General features: G+C 41.1%; 1 protein-coding gene across 2 annotated transcripts in view; it reads left to right on the top strand.

Annotated features, from left to right (window-relative positions):
* Window positions 1-22,432, top strand: part of trabd2b (TraB domain containing 2B) — a 66,509-nt gene that overhangs the window by 29,784 nt on the left and 14,293 nt on the right. Inside the window, exons 3-5 of one of the 2 annotated variants that reach the window (XM_046870260.1) lie at window positions 15,548-15,613; window positions 19,210-19,356; window positions 21,196-21,370. In XM_046870260.1, the coding sequence (XP_046726216.1) occupies window positions 15,548-15,613; window positions 19,210-19,356; window positions 21,196-21,370 (388 nt within the window). The remainder of the gene's footprint in view (window positions 1-15,547; window positions 15,614-19,209; window positions 19,357-21,195; window positions 21,371-22,432) is intronic. The other variant, XM_046870261.1, reaches the window with a different exon arrangement.

Below are 22,432 nucleotides of genomic sequence, written 5' to 3'. Positions count from 1 at the left end.
AGGTTGGCCAGTGTGGTCCGATCCAACAGACGAGCTTGTAGTTCAAACTTCTGAAGTAGACACAAGACACTTGCTTAATCAACTCAGTGAAAATAATGATATTAATTAATCAAACATGATTTAATATCTATTAAAATGATCACAAACCCAAAACCTTTTCAACTTCAACTACTTAAAAGTCAGGAGTCAGGAGTTTCCACTTATCTTGCGAGCCACAACCTCGTCTTTACCAATGCTACCACGGTAACAGCATTTTTGTATGAGTCCTATCTTAGATTAGATTAGATTCAACTTCATTGTCATTGTGCAAGGTATATGTATAGAGCCAATGAAATGCAGCTTGCTGTCTTAGCTAGCCACAACCTCGTCCTTACCAATGCTACTACAGCAACAGAATTTGTAGACTGTGTTAGCATAAATTCCTGGCTCATTCTGAAAGAAACAATATCACAGCATTAGCACTTTATTGCTTGAATTATTTTTAGCCTTTTTTCATGTAAAAATGAGTGTTGGAGTTTGAATCCTTACGATACGACAATATCTGAAAAGAAAAGGATTTGGACTCACTGGGTGGGGAGACGGCCTTATGACCTTCCACCCTGTGATTCAGAGTGATGACAGCTAATTAAAGCATCTGTTAGCGCATGAATGCAGAACAGAGTAAACAGTGCTCATGAGCAGATGTGCTGGAAATGTAGTTCATAGAAAATCAGCGCTCGGAATACCAAAATTGGTGCCAATATCAGAAGTTGCTACTTATTATAGAAGTCGCTTCTTAGTCCAAGAACGTTTCTCCTTTGACTAACTTGACACATGACCAAGCAAAAACCTGATCCAGTATCCCGTCTTCTAATTCTCCCGTCTCCTCTAGATGAAGCCACACACAGCTTCAGGTGGGTCTCCGGCTCCAGTCCACGTCTACATCCTCTCAGCGTGACACAATAACAAACATCCCTCTAATTAGTTCTCTGAGCTTTAATCCAGATCCTGGTAATTGTACAGTAAATCCAGTTAGAAACTGAACCCTGCTTCAGCGGCGCCACCCGCTCCTCACGGCTACCTGGATAGTCTAAACATCTCCTAGCTTCTTTTTTGCTAGGCCACCGTGACAGTGAGATTTAGGAAAAATGGATATGAACGAGAAAAATGAGAACTAAGGATTAATTGAATTTAAAAAAATAGCAGTGCCACTGGAAAACCAGCACATTCAGACATGACTGCATTTCCATGTTCATACGGTTTTCTTTAAAAATGCATATTTTTCTCTCCATTTTCCACAAATAGACGGTGTTTTAATTCAACGAAAGCTTAGCTTTTTGAAAATGCGCTCCAAGGACGATACATTTCGAAAATGCAGTATGGATTTTTCAAAACAGAGGCTTTTTAAAAACAAAGACGCAACAGTGGCACAGTCATGTGACCAATTCAGCCAAGATGGTGGATGACATTGTAAAGTAATTTTGGAAAAGAGTTTTGTGAGCTCGTCCTTACTGTGGGGGGAAGCAATTTTGCACAGTACTGTATATTCCGAGTATACAGTAGATTTACTGGTCGGCGCTATCTTGTGTTATGTGTATTGTCTTGTGTTGTCTGTCTGTCTGTACTGTTGTTTGTACTGTCTGCACTGTCTGTACTGTTTTCGTCTGCACTGTTTGCACTAGGTTGCACTCAATGCACTTTAAGTAGCTTTGTGTTGTGTTGTAGCTCTATGTTGTTTAGTGCAGCACCAGGGTTCTGGAGGAACGTTGTCTCGTTTTTACTGTGTATTGTGTACCACTGTGTGTAGTATCAATGACAACAAAAGTCTCTTGACTTTACTTAAATGTCATCAGCAGGATACTTTTTGCATATATTACATAGACAATATTTTGTCATATCTCCCAGTCTATATTCTCACATGCTTTTGGAACTTTAGATTTCTGTCTTAATCGCAGCAACAACTCCATCTCATTGTCGGCCAATTAAAAAAATCTGTGCCTGTCCTCGACTTTGCGGAGATGTTTCAAAGAGCCGGAAAGTAATAAACCATCCACCAGGAGGGAATGACACAGTTTGAAAAAGCAACTTTTTGGAAATGATTGAAAAAATAGTAAGAACGCTGAGCACGTTTAGACAAAAACATCGTTTTCAACTATTTTCCGGATTTTGTAGACATAGACCGAATAATGTTGAAAGTCTTCATCAATGAATACATCCTGATACTGGTTTATTAAAACATTGACTAGAAATATCATCAGTCTGAACTTGTCTGCTGTTTAAAAAAGCTAGAAGAAGTATTGCTGAATGAGGTAGGTCTTCAGATATCTTCAGATATATACATGTGGCTGTTCGGACATGAAGTGGAATTTCATTTTACCACCTCGTTGTCTGAACAGAGCAACCTTTGAAGCAGGTCTTCATTGTACCCTTAATTTAAATGTGAATATTTAGCAATGTCTGGGATTTAAATATTTAATTAATATAAATTTTTGTTAATTAATTTTTGATTGTTTTTCGCTGCATCGATGTTGCGCTGTACTAAGAAAAACCAAACTGTTTTTTTTCTAAATACATTTTCTCCTGTATCTTTGTGTGATGTTCTGAATATCGTGGCTTAAAAATGTTCTGTAGAATCTGTTTTAGAAGGTTCATCCACATTTCCACAACCTAGGAATCAGGTCCATGTTGGCGTACGGCTGGGCGGACTCCGGGACATAGCGTAAATGTTGTTTAAAAGAACAGCTGTTCTGGATTGGCTAGCAAGTGGAATGAAGACTTAAAGTAAAATAACGAGCCCCAGTTATGAACTCACGTTGTTTTAGGGCTACGTTTATGACTTAATAGACTTGTCACTGTAGGATTTCAGCGAGAGGGGAAATGTAGTCGCTCAGAAAGGCAACTAACAACAGTGCCAGGTTTAAATGTGTGTGTGTGAGAGATTTAAGAAAAATCATGCTGCCTTGTCTAATATCTCTGCACATTTTTCACCCTGGCAAACAGCCTACGTGTTTCTCCTTCGACCCGAACCAATGTTTTTGGACCAGAAGTCTGTGTGTTCGTGTGGTATGCCGTCCTTATAACATCGGATCGATTGGTTTTGATTATTCGGTGGGCAAAGTCCAAATCACACGCTCCAGAAATAACCCAGTCCAGTTATCTCTCTCACTCAATGCAAGATGCAAAGCAGATGGGGTGAAGTGAGAGAGAGAGAGAGAGAGAGAGGAGAGAGAGAGAGAGAAAACAAGGACAGTCGGAGGACTAAGCGCATAAAGGGGATGGAAGTGAAGGAGAAAAGCAGATGAGCAATGAGGAAGAAATGCGCGATAAAATCAAGAGGTCATAAAGGTCCAAACACACTCGCGCTCAGATAAAAGGATGCCACCCCAATCCCCTTAATCATAACCATGTGTCCATACCAGGAGCCCACCACAGAGTCAGCATGTGTGTAACACCAGCCAGCCTGACCTTTAACCTCTGTGAACTTCTCTTCTGTGGGGTTCTTGATGAATGTTTTGAAGGTTATCTGGACGTTCTGTAATTGTTCAACAACTTATTCAAAACTTTCATTACAATGGGAAATATTTCAAAATAACTTTTATTATCATACTAGTAAGCGAATATAAGCTTTACATATCTGTATATTTAGAAGTATGTGTTCATGATCACAGTAGGTTCAACAAGCATGGCATTATATGGCCAAACCCAATTTATTGATTATAATGGGAATTGTTTATAATGGAACCCATAATGGTACGTGCAGGTCTCTGCTAGCAATGTGTGAAATGCCATGTTATATCTGATACCATTAAGGACCAATAGAATACCTTTGACAAGTTGTACATCAGATATCGGTATCTACTAGACACCATTTTGGATGATAACAATGTCATTAAGGCCTCCAGATTCCAGAAAGATTCTACACTGGTTTCTTTGGTAATAATAATTTACAATAAAAATGTACGCCATTTGGCTGCCGCCCTTGTCTAAAGTGACGTACAATGAAGTGCCTTGCTCAAGGACCCAGCAGTGGCAACATGGTGGTGCTGGGATTTGAACTTGTGACCTTCCAATCCAGAGCTACCACCTCATCATTTAATCATGGTCAATCATTTGGTAATGATAAAACTGGAGACCAGTTGTATTTTTGAGATTGTTTCGATATATTGTTCTATAAGTTCTATAAGTTTTCCATCATCCAGACTCCAGAAAGCAAAACTGGCCATGGTCTCTGGGTGGGAGGGGCTCATTCCATTGCCTTTTCCAATCAAAGGAACAGTAACCAATCAGACACTTCTCTGAGCTTATGTGGTTGTGTGCTCTCAGTCTCCAGGAAAAGTCTATTGTACTTGCAAATCTGAGGTCATAAAAATATTAAATCGATTTTATTTTGAAGAGAGAGGGAAAGAGAGGGAGAGAGGATAAAACCCCACAAAATAAATGACAATCAGGAACATACAGAAGAAATCAAATAGTCTGGAACCGTTTGCATTTGGCCAGAAAGTGGAACATGGGAACATTTTAAGTGTGAGGATTAAGAGCTGTGTGGAATAGTCCTGGGATTCAAACTTACAACCTTCTGGTCATTAGGATGAAAGTTTAAAAGAGGGGTCCAATGCTTTGTTAATGCATTCTGAGGTATTTACACTGTTAAAGAGATGGATTCTAATGCTAAACATGGCCAAAGTTTAATTTGACAGAGTATTTCTGTACCAAATACAATCCTTCCAGGTACACGTGATTTCTGGAAAAAAAAAAAAATTAAGTATGGCCCTCATGGTCATAAAGTGTGTTATTCCTTGTTTGGACACTTCTCTCAAAAGAGCACTCACTCAGCCAGAGTGAGAGCACACCCATCACCATGCTTCATTCGGTTACAGAAGAAGAGGCAGTGCTGCACAGGACTTGCTCAAGAAGGAGAAACTTGTTCAGTACTTACCATATAGACATGTTGTGCTGTAGTATTTGTTGCTGCTGTTTTTTTGGTGTTCAGTTTCAGACCAGGGATTTGATTCTGGATCAAATAAGTATGACTGGATCTGATTGTTAGCGGTAATGCATTTAAGACTATAAAGTTTTTGTTACTGTTTTATTTATAGCGATGTCACAGCTAGCCCTACGTAAAAGTTGCGCATGCTCGTGACTCTTTAGCTCCGCCCATGCCAAGCCTCCAGGAGCTTGGATGTTTTTAAATAGACGCTTATCAAGGATGCAATACTACTCTATAGGTACCCAAGATTTACATTAGATTGGCCGAAACTGTGCGTTATATACCTTTTAAGCACCAAGAAGTGAAACTTCTGAGATTAAGCGCTGGTACTGTGCTGTCATGTCGTGTTAAACCTCATCTGTAATATCATGAAGCTGGAAGCCGATATTTAATCGTTTGCTATTGGGTTGGACGCTTAGCTCAGCGACTTGTATACTCTCCCATCTCTTTTTTTGATGGGAATTTTATTTCGCATTCAAGATACAAGTAATGTATCTGTTCTGCTGATGCCAGTCTGATGTTTCCTTTGAATATCGATAGCGGTCTGGTCCCACAAGTCCTTGACAAGTCCAAGCCACAATGACGTCCGGACGCTTGTGGATAAGCTGCAAACAGAATGCAGTAAATCCTGCTTTGTCGTGTCTCCATGATTTGATTTTGTAGGGGAAAAAACATGACTGCTGTGTGTGGTATAAACAAAAAGTTCACTGATAACTAGATTTCAGGGTTAGGCTCTGAGCTAGGAATGCTGCTCTTAAACACTTTGGGGTGTTTTAGGTTCCTACAGGAGGCAAGGGTCTACAGGGAAGTTCAGGAACAATAGGAGGTAAATATGAAGGGTTGATTGGACAGTAGTGATGGTGGGAGGACTGGGGGTCAGAGGTTAAAAGAACGAGTCGCATGTTCAAGTAATGAAATCACAGGACAACAATACACCAAGGGGATAATCTCTGAAAATGGTTTATATCGATTCTGATTAATGTAAACGAACTGGAAAGAGAAATAAACCACTTTAGAATGAGCTGTGCATGGTGGACACCAACCCCCAGTCAACATCATTAATTGCTTTTACATAAAGGCACAATCAGAACAATACTTTTTTATTTGCTGAATCCTCATGCCTTCGTGCCTACTCAGCGTTTATAAACCAGGATTTGGCGTTTCCTGGCAACAGAAAAAAGAAAAAACCCATACAAAACATATGGCAAACATAACCTGGTTTATAATGAAAAGGTTTCTGAAAGTGTCTGTTCAATTCAGCTGTCAGTGTTTCATGTCTTGCCGTGTTTTAAGGTTGTGTAGCTCAGCAGCAGTGTGTGAGGTTTGTGCTAGAGTGATGGACCATACAGGGGGTCAAACACAAACCACCCTGTGGGATTGGCAAGGGAAGGAGAAGCCAGCTTTGTGGTAACACTCGGATTCAAGGCCAAACCGGACCACCGCTGGCAGAGAGAGGAAGAATGTGTGTGTGTGTTTAGTAGTGCTGTGAGACATGATCACCCACAGGCTTCCTACAATGTGGATATGTGTTCTGAGTCAGCAAGTTTGCGTATGTATGTTGTTTAGTGTTACACAGCACTGTCGCTTTCCTATGGAGGACATCATCACTGTTCTCTCTCTCTCTCTCTCTCTCTCTCTCTCACACACACACACACACACACACACACACACACACACACTGCAAGTACAGATTTGTGAATCAACAAATGGCCACAATGCCACATGGGAACTGAGTGTCAGTGGTTTATGTGGTCAGTCTCTGGTTTATTCACTTCTTACTTAAGCAACACACACACACACACACACACACACACACACACACACACACACACACACACACACACACACACACACACACACACACACCAAATCCCACACCGGATTTCTGCTAGAGGTTCTGAAAGGTTCCTACGATGCAAAGCTGCCAGGAATGCTGTATCATATAACACACTATTGTAAAATGTTTGTTATATTTGATGAAGAATCTCCCAATGAATTTTCAGGAACTTTATCATCATACATTACATTTATATACACTAAATGAAAAAAGTATTGGAACACCTGACTTTTTCAGCCATACGTAGTTCTTCCCCAAACTGTTACCACAAACTTGGAGCCTCACAATTGTTTAAGACTTCTTTGAGTGCATTTGGTTGCATGAAATTTTCCCTAGGAGACCCAGACCTGGTCCAGCATGACAATGCCCCTGTGCCCAAAACCAGTCTCATGAAGATATGCTTTACATGGGTTGGAGTGGAAGAATACGGCACAAGCTACTCACATTTGTATATGAAGCTGGCTAGAGTTCGTCAGAGTTTTGTTCTCAAAATATGACCATCGATTCTCCCTGGATTTTGCAGTACACCGTGGAATTTTTTTTTAGGAAGCAAATGTTCCAGTGGGATTGATATAGTCTTTAAAAATGGCTGACTCCTTGGTGTTCTGACCCCACCTTCCCTCCACTGGGATCTGCGAAGAAAGAACTTCTTTGTGCTGTAATGTACTTGATGACAAGTAAAAAGGACCATTAATAAGTGAGCAAAATGATGACATGGTGAGGGTGAAACTACCTGAGATGGCATGAGAAAGAATCAAGAGGGAACCCATTCTCATTTGGGTGGCACTGAATGTCCATTCATTAGAGTTCCATCATTGCTGTGGTTATCAACTGTTAACAAATGGACACTTGAGTGCAAAACTATTCATAGCAACTGGGGAAGGGTTAGTTCAAAGGATAAGTGGACTTCTGGTCGGAAGGTCATGGGTTCAAATCCCAGCACAACCGAGCTGCCACTGCTGGGCCCTTAAGGAACCCTCAGTTGCTCAGCTGTATAAAAGTAAGTTGCTCTCAATAAAGGCTAAATGCCATAAATGGAAAACTGCAGCCATAAACCATTTTAACAGACTATTTTTACTGAGGGAAGACATGCAGGTAGTGTGAAAGAGGCAGATGTAGAGGACAGGGGGGTATGTAGACAGATGATCCGCTGTGGCGACCAATAATGGAAGCAGCTGAAAGAAGAAGAAGATTTCTATTACAATCTAAATGCATCTTCATGGTTTCAACCTTCCACGGTAACCTCATGGATCTTTAAGATGTTAAATGTGGAGAACTTCCTCAGATGCACTGTGGGGTTTCCAGTTGAAAGAGAATTCTAACCAGAAAATCAGAAAGAGGATGGAGCAGGCATGAAGATCACTGGTTCCTCAGGAGCATGTGTAGCTCGTGTAGGGTGGTGAGGTTCAGGGAAGTCTTTAACCACTGCACAATGTGTCCATCCCCAAGTTGTTCATGGAGGTAAATTGCAGAGATATAAGAGAAGTAAAATATGCTGGGACATGCTGTTATGAGAAAACAATCAATGTTTGGGGTCATGGCACCACGTTTCTGTATTTGGTGACAATTTTTTTACTTCAGGAGCACTGCAAGACCTGCAGGAAAGAACTCCAGATAAGGTTTTTGGTCAAAAAAAAAAAAAAAATCGAACTGAACCCAGACTGACTGAACAAGCTGAATTCGGGTCGGTACAGTAAGCCAAGCGCTGCTACCAAGAAGGAGAACAAAACAAACTCGCAAACACACAGACATTAAGGAACTGATTAGTACTATAAAAGCAAAAACGCTGAGGGAAATAAAACGCGAAAACAACAAAACTCCTTCCAAAGAAGAATGCTGGAACGATGATGGAGATGTTAACGAGAGTCGAGGTGCAAGCCAAACCGATTCACATTCTCACTATGCTCACAAAGACCAAAAACAGTGTAACCACACCCAACACACACAAACACAAACACACACACTTTAATTGCCTCTATGAACTTCAGATGAACTCTGAAGGTGTATGAATCGGATAAGAATGAGAAGCTCAATACTGTCTGTCGGGGGTGGGGAGGGTGAGACTAAAGAGATGCAAAGACTGGAAGACACTAGATGATAGAAAACAACAGAGTGAGAGAGGAGAGACACACAGAGAGACACTAGAGAGAGATAACTGAAAAGACGTGTAGAAAGAGACACCAAAGAAAGACACTATGGAAACTAATGTCACTAGACACTAGGGACATAACAGTACACGTATCCTTTTTATGTGCAAAACATAAAATCTGAGTTCCCTCAGGAACGTATTAAGCGGCAGACCGCAAATTTGTTTAGTCTCTGCCTCGCACTTTGAGCACATTTTTATTATTATTATTAAACTTGAAAACATACACAACAATGCCAGGTGTATAAAAAAAAAAAAAAGAAACTGGAGTTAGCGCAGTGTTAGCACAAGTGTTAAATCGCAGCCATTTCCTGGTCAGCGCCAATGCTAGCGATATGGATTGTTTAGTGTTTTATATTCAGCTTCAACAACTTTCAATTCCGCATATCGAGGGGGCAAATGAACGAAGGATGGACGGAATGAAGACGTTTGTTGAAGTATGCTGATATAATTAAAACATTTAAGTAGAACATATCTTTTGAAAATTAAATATTAAATGTAAAACACACAAACACTTATATACACAACTGTATTACCCAAATGGGGTTTTAAAAAACCTATAATTTAAACTTATAAATTGAATTAATTTTTTTCATTTATTACATTTATTTAGTTAAGTTAATTTGTGCCGATTTAATCAATTCCTCAATTTTTAGTCATATAATAAAACCATGTATTGCGTTCGTTTTTAAATAAAAAAAATAGAAAAAATAATAAAATTACATCCTTTTTTATGCATATTTTTTTTAATTTAACGAAGCAGGCATTTTCTTTAAAATTGTTTTAATAATATATTAATATTAATAATAAACTGCATTTTAAAAAAATGACAAGCAATTTTATGTTCTGCGTTTCTATGGAGGTAATTTTGTGTTACACCCCTACTAGACACTGAAGAGAAATACTACGATGGAATATTAGAGACAGAGAGAGACACACTCAAGGACACCAGAGAAAGCTATCTGAGAGAGGCAGAGTAAAGAGACTGTGGAAAAAGGAACATGAAAAGAAATAAACACACTAGGGGAAAAGAAACGGAAGGCACTACAAAGGCAAACAGTGAGGGGAAAATAGTAGTGAGATTACCAATAGAAGAGACACTAAAGTAAGGGACATTGCTGGAAAACATAAAGAAAGAGAAAATAGAGTGAGATAAGATAGTGAAAGACATTAAAGAGGCACTAAGGAGAGATGACCAAGAGCGATAGACATTAGAGAGACACTAGTGAGTGAGAGAAAGAATAAATTAACACACTAGGGAGAAAGAAATCGAAGACACTAGAGAGACAAACACAAGGGGAAAAAGTAGTGAGAGACTTAACGAAAAAACTCGAGGAAAGACAATAGAGAGAGACACAGAGAAAGAGAAACACTAAAGAGTAACAATAGAAGAGACACTACAGGGAGGGACATTAGCAAGATGTAGATGCTAAACAGAAACATTAAAGAGATATAGTAAAGAAAGTTCCCAAGATGAAGAGGTATAAGAGACACTCAGTAGCGACACTGTGGAAAGACATTAAAGAAAAACAAGCTAGAGGACCAAAAGAGAGACTAGAGAGTGAAAGTCAGTATATACAGATAGTAATAAAAGAAACATTTGTGAGAGAGGGAGAGAGAGAGGGAGAGAGAGGGAGAGAGAAAGAGAGAGAGAAATGGGAGGGGGAAAGAAAAAGAGAGAACAAAACAGACGTAGGGAGATAAACTAGATAGAGAGAAAAAGAAATTTTAGACAGGCAATAAAAAGAAAGAAAATAGAGAGAAGGAGACAAAAGAGAGACACTATTGAGACACTGAATCTAAAAAACAATAGAGAGAAAAACAGATAAACAAATCCAGTTCCTTGGATTCAGTCATTCTTGTGTTTCTCCTGTTCTCTCTCTCTCTCTCTCTCTCTCTCTCTCTCTCTCTCTCTCTCTGGTCATCCCTTCCCGTTTTGTCTAACTTTTTTTGTCATTCCATTCATCCATCCTGTCATTCGTCTGCATGCTTCGTCTCTCACTCACTTTTATTCCCCCCAGTGTTTTCCTTCTTTTACTCCACCACTCACTTCATTTTCTTCCTTGTTCTCACTTGTTTTCTCCATTCGTTCATGTGTGTGTGAGTGTGTGTGTGAGTGTGTGTGTGTGTGTGTCTATGTGTGTGCGTACGCATGGTACAATCCTGAAAATTGAGAGCATCTCCCTGCTGATGAACATCTCTGGCCATCATCCTTAGCCTTCATCTGTTTCTGATTCTCTCTCCTCCGTTTCTCGGTCGTCTCGGAACGTCTCTCCTTCATTCCCTGCTTGTGGAGGACAGACAGAGGAAGGAGAGTGGCTTTGTTTTCTCTCTACATATTCCGATCACAAAGACATGAAATCTGACGTGACGTCACTGCCAGATGTTCACAGTGCATCTAGAGGCAGAGTGAAATTCATTATTTTAACCACGCTAGCACGTGCCCCAGAGTAACTGCAGAAATGTCCCTCTTTTTGAAATGCAGCGACTTTTTTTGCTAGACATTAGATTAGAGATATTAGAGAGAGACTAGTGAGAGAGAAAGGAGGGAGTGAGAGAGAGAGAGAGAGAGAGAGAGAGAGAGAATGAGAGAGAGATAGAGAGAGAGAGACTAAAGAGTAACAATAGAAGAGACACTAGAGGGAGTAACATTAGCAAGATATAGACGCTAAACATTAGAGAGACATTAGAGAGACACTAGTGAGAGAGATTAGAGAAAGGGTAAGGATAGCGAGAGACATTAGAGAGACCCCAGCGAGATAGGAAGGAGAAAAAGAAAGGATAGTGAGAGACATTAGTAAAAGAGAAAGGATAGTGAGAGACATTGGAGAAACACTATACAGAGATAATAGAGAGCGATAGGAATTAGAGAGGCACCAGGGAGCGAGAGAGAGTGAGACATTAGACAGACACCAGTGTGTGTGTGTGAGAGAGAGACTAGAGTGTGAAAAGAATAGTGACATTAGACATAAGTTAGCTACTAGTGAGAAAGAAAGAAGAGAGAGAGAGGGCAAAGAATTGGCGAGACATTAGAGAAACAATAGTGAGAAAGGAAGAAGAAAAAGAAAGGATGGTGGGAGACTAGACAGACATTACACAAAGAGAAAGGTGAGTGAGAGTCATCAGAGAAACACTAATGAGGGAAGAGAGAGAGAGAGAAAGAAAGAATAGCAAGAGACATTAGAGAGACATAAGTGAGATAAAGAGTAGAGTGAGAGAAAGGATAGTGAGAGACATTAAAGAGACACCAGTGAGATTAAGAGCAGAGTGTTTGCTAGCAGGTTTGGTTGTGGATCCAGCGTGTGCCACAGTCTGCCCTTGATGTGCTCTACAGTGCCTTCCCAGTTTTTATTTTAAAAACTTGTTAATCCCAAGGTAGACACCCAAGTATTTAAAACCTCCTTTTTTCCTCACCAAGCCTCCTAGGAGTTTCGGCTCCCCACCTCCCCACTCGCCAGCTAAAAAAGCTTCCCTTTTTCCTACTTTTGCTGATGATAAAATCTCAAAGTGTCTTAAAACATAAGTTAAAACATTTACATCAGACTGGAAACCCACCATTACTGCCAAGTCGTCTGCATATTCTGACAGGTAAAGTGAAGCATTGGCATGTGAATTATTAAAACCAGAAAGACTACTTCTCAGATTGATTATAAGAGGTTTGATTGCTGGAGTGCACATCATTCCTGACAGTGAACAGCCTTGTCTAATCCTTCTGTACACGCTAAAAGGGGCATATAAACCACCATTAACCTTCAGTACACTCTCAATTTCCCTGTACAGCACCTTGATCATGGCTTTGAAACCAGGGTTGAACCCAAAGCTTTTTAGCACCCTCTACTAATGCTAATGCTTTTGACAGCAGCTTGCAGTCAGTGCACAGTATTGATCCCGGGCACTGGTTTTTCAGGTGGGTCAGGTCTCCCTTTTTTGGCAGCATGCAGGATGGCTCCTGCAGCTTGACAGGAGCTGACCACCTTTTACAATCGCCCTTAAAACCTCCAGCATGTCCTGCCCTATTGCTGCCCAGAGTGCTTTAAAGAACAGGGAGAGCATCGACAGGAAGACCATCTATGTTTGGCTCCTGCCTATTCTTCATGCCTTCGAGAGCCTCCTGAAGCTCAGACAGTGTCAGCTCCCTGACCAACTCTCTGGCCATGGACTCTGGGAGCTTAAGCAGGTCACTGAGGAAGCTCTCCCCCACTTCCTGTGCCCCTGACCTCTCGCTGCTATTGATCTTCGAATAGAAGCTGACCGAAAATCCCCCGTTTCTGTTCGCACAGCATGCATGAATCCTTTCGGTCCATTCTTTTGTTTTTAAACACTAGTGCCCACAGGCACGCTAGTACACCCAACCCACACACACACACACACACACACACACACACACACACACTAGATTATTCCTAGATGTTTTGAGGAAGAAAAGTGTGTGAAATTAGACATTTATCATGCTTAATTAGCATGAAATAGTGGGTTTGACATACACTTCTCCAGGTAACTGGACACAGATGAATGTACACACACACACACACATACACACACACACACACACACACACTTTAATAACAGCACTGGCAGCTTTTGTTCACTCATGTTTGCTCCAAGCTGTTGGCATTCAGAAGGTCAGGTCTTGTTTGACCTCCTTCCTCTCTTTCCAACAACACTCCTCTTCTCTTTTTTTCCCTCTGTTTGCTCTTCACCATCATCCCTCCTTCCCCTCTACCTTCCCCACATTTTTATCTGCACTCTCTCGTCTAGTCACCGTGGCAGACAAATTTTCCCTTTCTTTTTTTTTCCGTCTTTGGCTCTAATGCGCCACAGAGCGGCTCAGATCCTGGGCGTGTGACTTGCTGCAAGATATGTTAGAAAGCAGCAGGATCTGGTTAATGACAAGTAAATGGAGAAAATAAGAGGAAAAAAAAGAAGGGGTGTATGTGAGGAGAGATCAAAGAAAACATTTAAATCGGAATCTTCAGATGTTTGAAGAAAAGTAAAAAATATATGTTTCAGGTGATTAAGAAAAGGATTAAAAAGAAAAGAAAAAAAACAAACAATTGAATACAACCATCAACCCCAATTCCAAAAAAGTTAGGAGGCTATGTAAAATGAGATCAAATACACCCGTATTTTATTTACAATCGAACATAGAAAACATATCAAATGTTTAAACCAAGGAAATGTACCGTTTTAAATGTACCACTTTGAAAAAGTAAAAGGCGGCGTTTCCGTATCGTGCATTTCTTCTTCTTTGCAATCTGTTTTGCAATTTTATGTTGTGTAACATAATTCTGAAATGATCCCACAATTTGTAGACACAGTCTTTCACAGATTGGTGAAGCACTGCCCATCTGAGAGATACACTATTTGTACCCAATCATCTTACTGACCTGCTGTTAATAAACCCCATTAGTTGATACAAGATTCATATATGCTTTTTAAACATCCCATTCAATATATGGTCCTCCACTAGATTTTGGAGTGTATTTTTAGAGATTTGTGAAGATCCATTCAGCCAGTTAGTAAAGTCAGGTACTGATGGAGGTGAGATGAGGATACCTGGGGTGCAGTCAGAGTGAAAGATTCATACTTGTTCGACAGGGTTGGGGGCTCTACAGCAGGAGATTTTTCGTCTATCCCATGTAAATCATATCTTTATGAAGTTTGCTTTGCGCACAGAGGCATTGTCATGCTGGAACATGTTTTGGTCTCTTAGTAGAAGTAAATACAATCAGGTTTGTGTTAACAGTTTGAGGAAAATATACACATGGCTGGAAAAGTCCCAATACTTTTGTCTATATAGTGTAAATTAAAAAGATACTGAGGCTTCTCTGTAATCCAGCACAAGTGAAAAACCCCTCCAGTCAACCCACAGCAATGAGGATGTATCCCGGTGAAACAGAGCCCACAGATGGTTTACAGTTGTATGTTTTGGGCGGAGAGACTCGCCAAGGACATGCTCGGCGCTCCAGCGTGCCAAATCCCCTATCAGACGCAAACATCGCTCACCTTCAGCGACTCAAACCCACATGCCAGCAGCCTGTAAAAATATCTGGCAACGCAGTGTAGCTGGAAAAGCGTTCGGCGGCATTTTTACGGTTTCAGCCTCGGCTTTACGGCATCGCAAGGGTGAGTAAGAAAAGAAAAAAGAAATAAGCAAGGGAAAGTATGTGAGCACAGAAATGAGGTCTGAAATGTTTTTGGAGGAGGCAGGTCAGCCTGTGGTTCATGTCCCATTCCTGTGTGCTGGGGGATTATGGGTAATTGAAAGAGACAAGCGGTAATCATATGAAAAAAAGGGTTTGGGGGCTGGGTTGAGATCACGAACACAACATGAACAGGATATCAGTGAGGGGTACTGACATCTTTAACACCCACACATATGCAGCAGGAGAAAAACAGAGCAAATGGGCCTCATCAGCATTTTTTTGGCCACTGAAGAGCCATTATACAATGTTCTCCTCATTAACAAGCTAGGCTCTGAAAAAAAAATCTCTACCAAAAAAGACAAGCTGAACAAAGCTACCTGTGTTGTTATTTTTTATTTGGCTGATGAATGTTTTTTAATGAATGTCTTCCTTTGTTAAATCCCATTTCATAGCCAAGCAGCTTTGATGGTGCAGTTTGGCAGTGTTTGGTAGCACTGGTGGAGGCGTCTGCATTAAACGTGAATATTCTTTTCTCATTTCTGTTTGAACACCACCAGTCAGAACACTAGATACGACCAATACGTTACATTCACTCGCTTTATTAGAAAAATAAAAGTGAATTACAATCAGGTCTCATTCAGGTGGACTTTTAGAGCAATCACCATGGCCTCCCAAAATGGCTAGCAGCAGCTCACATGCTGCATCTGAAATCCTCCTGAGGAAATGTCCACTCTGGGACTATTTTGTGGAAACCATAAATAATATGGTTTAAACTAGAGCAACATATTTGTAGATTACAAACGATCTAGTAGAATGTGGGGTGAGACAGGATGAGGTGGGGTGGGGCAGGGTCAGGTGGGGTTGTTCTGCAGAGAGTGTCTGAAGAACATTTAAGAAGAGGACATGTGAGGGACTCTAATTTCTGGTCACCCTCTTGCTGCTTTTTCAAAGCACAAAGTGATCCATGTGAACTTCCAGAATGTTCCAGTAAAAGCCAGAATGTTAGTGGAAGCCACTGATGGATTACACACTGTGTAATAGTGAATGTGAAGATAGGAGGAGAAAGATGTTAAGAAGGTTAGTGGATGTAAAATAATCGGGAGTGAGATGTTGAGAGGGTTAGTGGATATGGAGTGATCAGGAGCGAGATGTTGAGAAGCCTAGTGGATATGGAGTGAGCAGGATTGAGATGTTGAGAAGCCTAGTGGATATGGAGTAAGCAGGATTAAGATGTTGAGAAGCCTAGTGGATATGGAGTAAGCAGGATTGAGATGTTGAGAAGCTTAGGATATGGAGTAAACAGGATTGAGATGTTAAGAAGGTTAGTGGATATGGAGTGAGCAGGATTGAGATGTTGAGAAGGGAAGTGGATGTGAAATGAGCAGGAGTAAGATTATGAGAAGGTTAGTGGATATGAAATGAAAAGGAGTGAGATGTTGAGAAGGTTCATTGGTGTGAAGTGAGCAGGATTTAGATGTTTAGATGGTTGGTGGATGTGAAGTGAGCAGCAGTAAGATGTTTAGAGAGTTAACAGCTGTGCATGTGGAATTAAAAGCATGGCATGATGCCACCTGGTTTAAGCCATCCACATCTGCACTGACGCTCACAGACCAACAACACAGTTGGAGAAAAAAGAAGTTAATAAAACAACACACGCGATATTAATAGTGATGCAGCCAGCTGGGGCAGGAGGGGTATGATGTTGGGATGGGGGCTTTTGGCTGGACATGAAGAGGGCAAGTACAGAGAAGGAGGAAGGAGAACTTCATCTGAAGGTTTGAGCAAAGAACATTTTGGGATTGTGGGTCTGGCAGAGTCAGGCATGGCTGTGGGGTTCAAATGTTCTTCAAATGTGTGTCATAAAATAAATAATCCCCCGCAACCTCCCACCTCTAATTACACACACAGACACACACACCACAAGAAAACAACACACTTACACAACCAAGTTTTCTTTCTCTTGGAAATACAAAACATTAAATTTAGGGTTTTGTGGTAAAGGACACACACACACACACACACACACACACACACACACACACACACACACACAAAACCTTAAAACACAGATTGCAATACATGGAAGTATAACATATTACAATAGTGTAGAATAGAAAAGACACACACACCTTTAATCTTTCAGATTGACGATTGATAGGTATGGCAGTGCAGCATGACCACCAATACCACTACCACAACCATCTCAAATACCACCATTACAAATACCCCAAACACTGCCACCACCACCACGATCACCATCACAACCACCACTACTACTACAACCACTGCCACCACCATTACCATCACAACCACCTTAAATATTACCACTACTACTACAACCACTGCCACCAGCATCACCATCCCAACCACCTCAAATACCACCACTACTGCTACAACCACCACCACAACCACCTTAAATACACCCACTACTACTACAACCACCGCCACTACATCACCATCCCAACCACCTTAAATACCACCACTACTACTACAACCACCACTACCATCACCATCAAAACCACCTCAAATACCACCACTACTACCACAACCGCCACCAAAAACCCTCTAATACCACTACCACAACCACCACCACAGCTACGTTAAATACCACCACTGCTACTACAACCACCATCACCACCACCTCACATACCACCACTACTAGCACAACCACAATGATGATCACCACCACAACAACCACCTGCAGCACCATCAGAACTACTGGTACTAATACTGACAACACGTTAACAACCACTACCATCACCACTATCAATACTTTCACCACACAACCACTACTATCACCACCAATACTACCACAACCACTCCAACCATCAGCAATATCACCACCAGCACACAAACACTGCTTCTACCAGTGACACTATTTCCCATTTCCACATCAACACACAACCACTACCACCACCACACAAACACTACTCCCACCACCACTCCCACCACCTCTCCACCACCACCACAGAGCCACTACAATTACCAGCACTACTATTACCACCACAACTATCACTACTATCACCACCATCACAACATAACCACCACTCCTACTACAACCACTAATATCACCACTACTAACATCACCACTATCACTACACCCATCGCCACTAACAATATCACTACTTCCACCACTAGCACAGCGATGGGGTCAGGGGCTCAGCTTGTGTGGGATTTAAACTCACAACTTCCAAAGTCAAAGTTCAATGTTTTAACCATTAATCTATCACCTGCCACAACCACAACTTTCACTACCACCACTATAAACACCACAAACACACACATCATTCAGATGATTGACAGCTCATGGTGGTGGAATGAGTGGGGCATTAGAGAAACAGCTGCAGTGTGGCCACCAACACCGCAAATACCATTACGATAAACCACCACCACCACAATCATCAGCATTACTAACACCACAACCACAACTCCCACAATGTGTGTGTGTGTGTGTTATTTTGAGTGTGCTAGCGCTAATGCTCCCCCTGCCTATTAATCCTGAAGAGGGTTTACATTTATGAGGCTCATAAATTCAGGATAAGAGAGAAAGAGAGAGACAGAGAGAGAGAGAGAGATGAGAGAGAGAGAGAGAGAGAGAGAGAGAGAGAGAGAGAGAGAGAGAGAGAGAGAGAAAACAAGAAAGAAGAACAGAAGGGAGAGAAATAGAAAGAGAAATGAAAGAGAGACAAGGGAGAAAAATTAGATAAAGAGAGAGAAAGAGAGAGAAAATGAGAAATTGAAAGAGAGAGTTAGAGAGATAAGAAACAGAGACAGAGAAAAATAGAGACAAAGAAAACAAGAAAGGGAGAGGGGGAGAGAAAATGAGGCACAGAGAGAGTAATAAAAAGAAAACAAAAAGAGAGAGCAAGAGAGAAAAAAATTCTTTACAAGCAACAGGAAGGACATATAAAGAAAATATATCATACATTTGACCTTGCTGTGACCTTGACCCTGTTTGGATGAAACCCAAAATCTAATCAGTTCTTCATCTGGTTATAATCACAATTCCACAGAAACTTTCAATTTACACAACTAGAATTTGCTGTTAAACAAACTGCGTCTGTGTGTGTGTGTGTGTGTCTGTGTGTGTGTTTGTGCGTACACGCATATGCAGGTTCTGTTTGCACTGAATCAGACACTGCGGCAGCATGAAGGCGTGCGCGAGGGAAGTGTTCAGGGTCCCTTCACCACTGAGGACCTCATCACACACTACAACTGTGGAGACCTCGGCTCTATCATCTTCAACCATGACACCTCACAGGTAAACACACACACACACACACACACACACACACACACACACACACACACACAGTACATTGCAGGGACTTGTAGAGTCTATAACTAATAATCCTATATGAAGAGAGGGAGAACGTTTATAGCTCCACACAGAAGATTGGAGTGGGAAACTTGGATCTGTGAGGCGGCACTCGCTTTTTCATCTTTTTATCTGTGATCCTTTAAATCACTATTATTATGTAAAGCTGTTATTACCAATGAATTCTCTATGAACTTCTGAACTGAAATGTGAGAGAGACAGAGTGAGAGGAAAGGGTGAGAGAGAGAGAGAGAGAGAGCGAGAGAGAGAGAGAGAGAGAGAGAGAGATTAAGAGATAGATGAAGAGAGAAGAAAAGGAGAGTGTGAGAGAGAGGAAAGAGAGACAAGAGAGAGAAGGCATCCTGTAAAAGGATGTTTGGATGCTAACAGGATGGCAGCCCATTCATCATCGTCTCCAAACACACACACACACACACACACACACACACACACACACACACACACATGAACAGTGCTCTCCAGTTTTACTGTGATATTACACAGCTCAGTTAGGAATCTCTCAGATAAACACACACACACACACACACACACACACACACACACACACACACACACAGTCTCTATGCTACATCACTGTCTTTTTTTCTTTGAAATTCAGTCAAGTATATGAACAACAAAACACAAAGGCTGTTATGATCCAAATTTTTTATCCTTTTATAGTTTCATTTGATGTAACCATATGAAAAGCAAAAGCTTTACTTCTGGAAACCACTGAAACTGAAGACTTCTTCCATGAATGTCACAGAAATCCAACAAATCTGCATTTATGAGTCCCTGTGAACGGACGGTAACTTTACATGTAGAAACGCTAACATATTTGATCGCATATTCGCATTGATATAAACCTGTGGCTTGCTTTCTGTCAGAGCTGCTGCTATAGAAAAGTCCAAGAATTCAGAATTCATCACTACTGCCCCTTAGGGCTCACCACATCTATTTCCATACCACTCGGTCCTCTACATCTGCCTCTTTCAAACCAACCACCTGCATCTCTTCCCTCAACACATCCATAAACCTCCTCCTCTATTCCTCTATTCTCAGCATTCTTCTACTTACACTGACCAGGAATAACTTTATGGACACTGATCAGGCATAACATTATGACCACCTGTCTAATATTGTGTTGGTCCACGTTTTGCTGCCAAAACATTCCTGACCCGTTGAGCATCAACAGCTTTAACTTCTTCAGCAGTTTCAGCTACAGGAGCTCGTCTGTCTGCCTTCACTCCCCACGTGCATCACTGAGCCTCGGCCTCCCATGACCCTGTCATGACCACTTCACCACTGTTCCTTCCTTGGAGCACTTTTAATAGATACTGACCACTGCAGACCAGGAACAGGCCACAAGAACTGCAGTTTTGGAGATGCTCTGACTGAGATGCTCCTCTGAGGGACATGACTGAACCATCTACATCACGCCTCTCTCACCTAATTTTTAATCCTATCCATCTTCATCCACTCCCAGTGACAATCTCAAAATCTTTAACTCTGCCACCTGCAGATCCACCTCTTATTATTTTTTTGTCATTGCCACTGTCTTTAAACCATACAACATAGCAAGTCTCATCACCCTCTTAGAACCCCCCCTTTCACTCGATCACAGATCCCTTCTGTTACTCGTTTGAACACACTCCACCCTTCCTGCAATCTTTTCTTCCGCACGAATAAGTACACTAAATTGGCTCTTATAATTTTTCTCTCTAAGTATATGTGTGTGTGTGTGTGTGTGTGTGTGTGTGTGTGTGTGTGTGTGTGTCGCAGCTCCCTCACTTCCTGAACAGCTCTCTGCTGGATGACGAGCGATCGACGGCACAGCAGATCGACAGCTACCTCCGCCAGGAGCTCATCTACAAGCGCAACGAGCGAATGGCTCTCCGAGTCTCCGCCCTCCTCCAGAGGAGCCCCGCCCAGCGCTTCTTTTTCGCATTCGGCGCCGGTGAGTTGATTATGGAAGGAAAAAAAAGGTTATTGCGTTTTTTTTGCCTCACAATTCTGAATTTTTCAGAATTGCAAAAAATAAACTGCCGATTGCAAGAAAAAAAATTCAGAATTGCGAGATATAAACTCGCAATTGAGATGCATTTGAGAGTATATATATCTCAATTGCGAGTTTATATCTCGCAATTCTGACTTTTTTTCTATCACAATTGCAAGTTTATAACTCATTTGCGACACTGTCTGGCAAATCACCATAGACAACCACGAGATGTGATTCTTACAGAATACAAGAGTTTTGTATGCCATTTTCCCAACGACAAGGTTTGGCCATAATAACTCTTTGGCATGATAATCTTTTACGATTTGTGTATGTTATAATAGATATTAAAGCCTATTATGTGCGTTGCCAGCAAGTGTCGTAAATGAGTTATAAACTCGCGATTGCGAGAAAAAAGTCAGAATTCCGACTTTATGAAATGTATTTTTTTCAGCACCTGTATTTCTACTCTCTTGTCTTGCTTCAGCACAAGAAAAATATCTGATATTCATCGGCGTTTCGGGCTCTTTCCTGGCTGCGGGATAAACACTTTAAGCTAAGCATATGGTGTTCATTCCGTGTTCATCGTTACATTTTTTTTTCAGAAAACATAATAAGAATGAAATAATGAATCAGCGTTGAAACAGAGGCAACTGGACAGAGATGAAAACGTTCTCCTCCTCATGCTCGTGCACGCACTTTCCAAAAACGATTATACGAGGGAAATAATTGTTTTGCCAAGGACTTAGTGAACGGTTTAACATTTAATTATGTGCTTTCCAATCCAACTTGTTGTTTCACAGTGTTTTGTACTTTCTGCTAAGTGTTATAGACACTCTATAGACAAAAGTATTGGGAAACTTTTCTCAGCCATATGTAGTTCTTCTCCAAACAGTTACCACAATATTGAAGGTACACAGTTGTATAGGATGTCTTTTCCCTATGCTTGAACTAGGAGACAAATCTGTTCCAGCATGACGGTGCTCCTCTTCACAAAGCCAGCTTCATGAATTACTGCTTTAC

Source organism: Silurus meridionalis, chromosome 17 (assembly GCF_014805685.1).
Source record: "Silurus meridionalis isolate SWU-2019-XX chromosome 17, ASM1480568v1, whole genome shotgun sequence".
Classification (NCBI taxonomy): Eukaryota; Metazoa; Chordata; class Actinopteri; order Siluriformes; family Siluridae; genus Silurus; species Silurus meridionalis.
The sequence above is the reverse complement of the archived record's forward strand: the minus strand, read 5'-3'. Positions and strand labels throughout refer to the sequence as shown.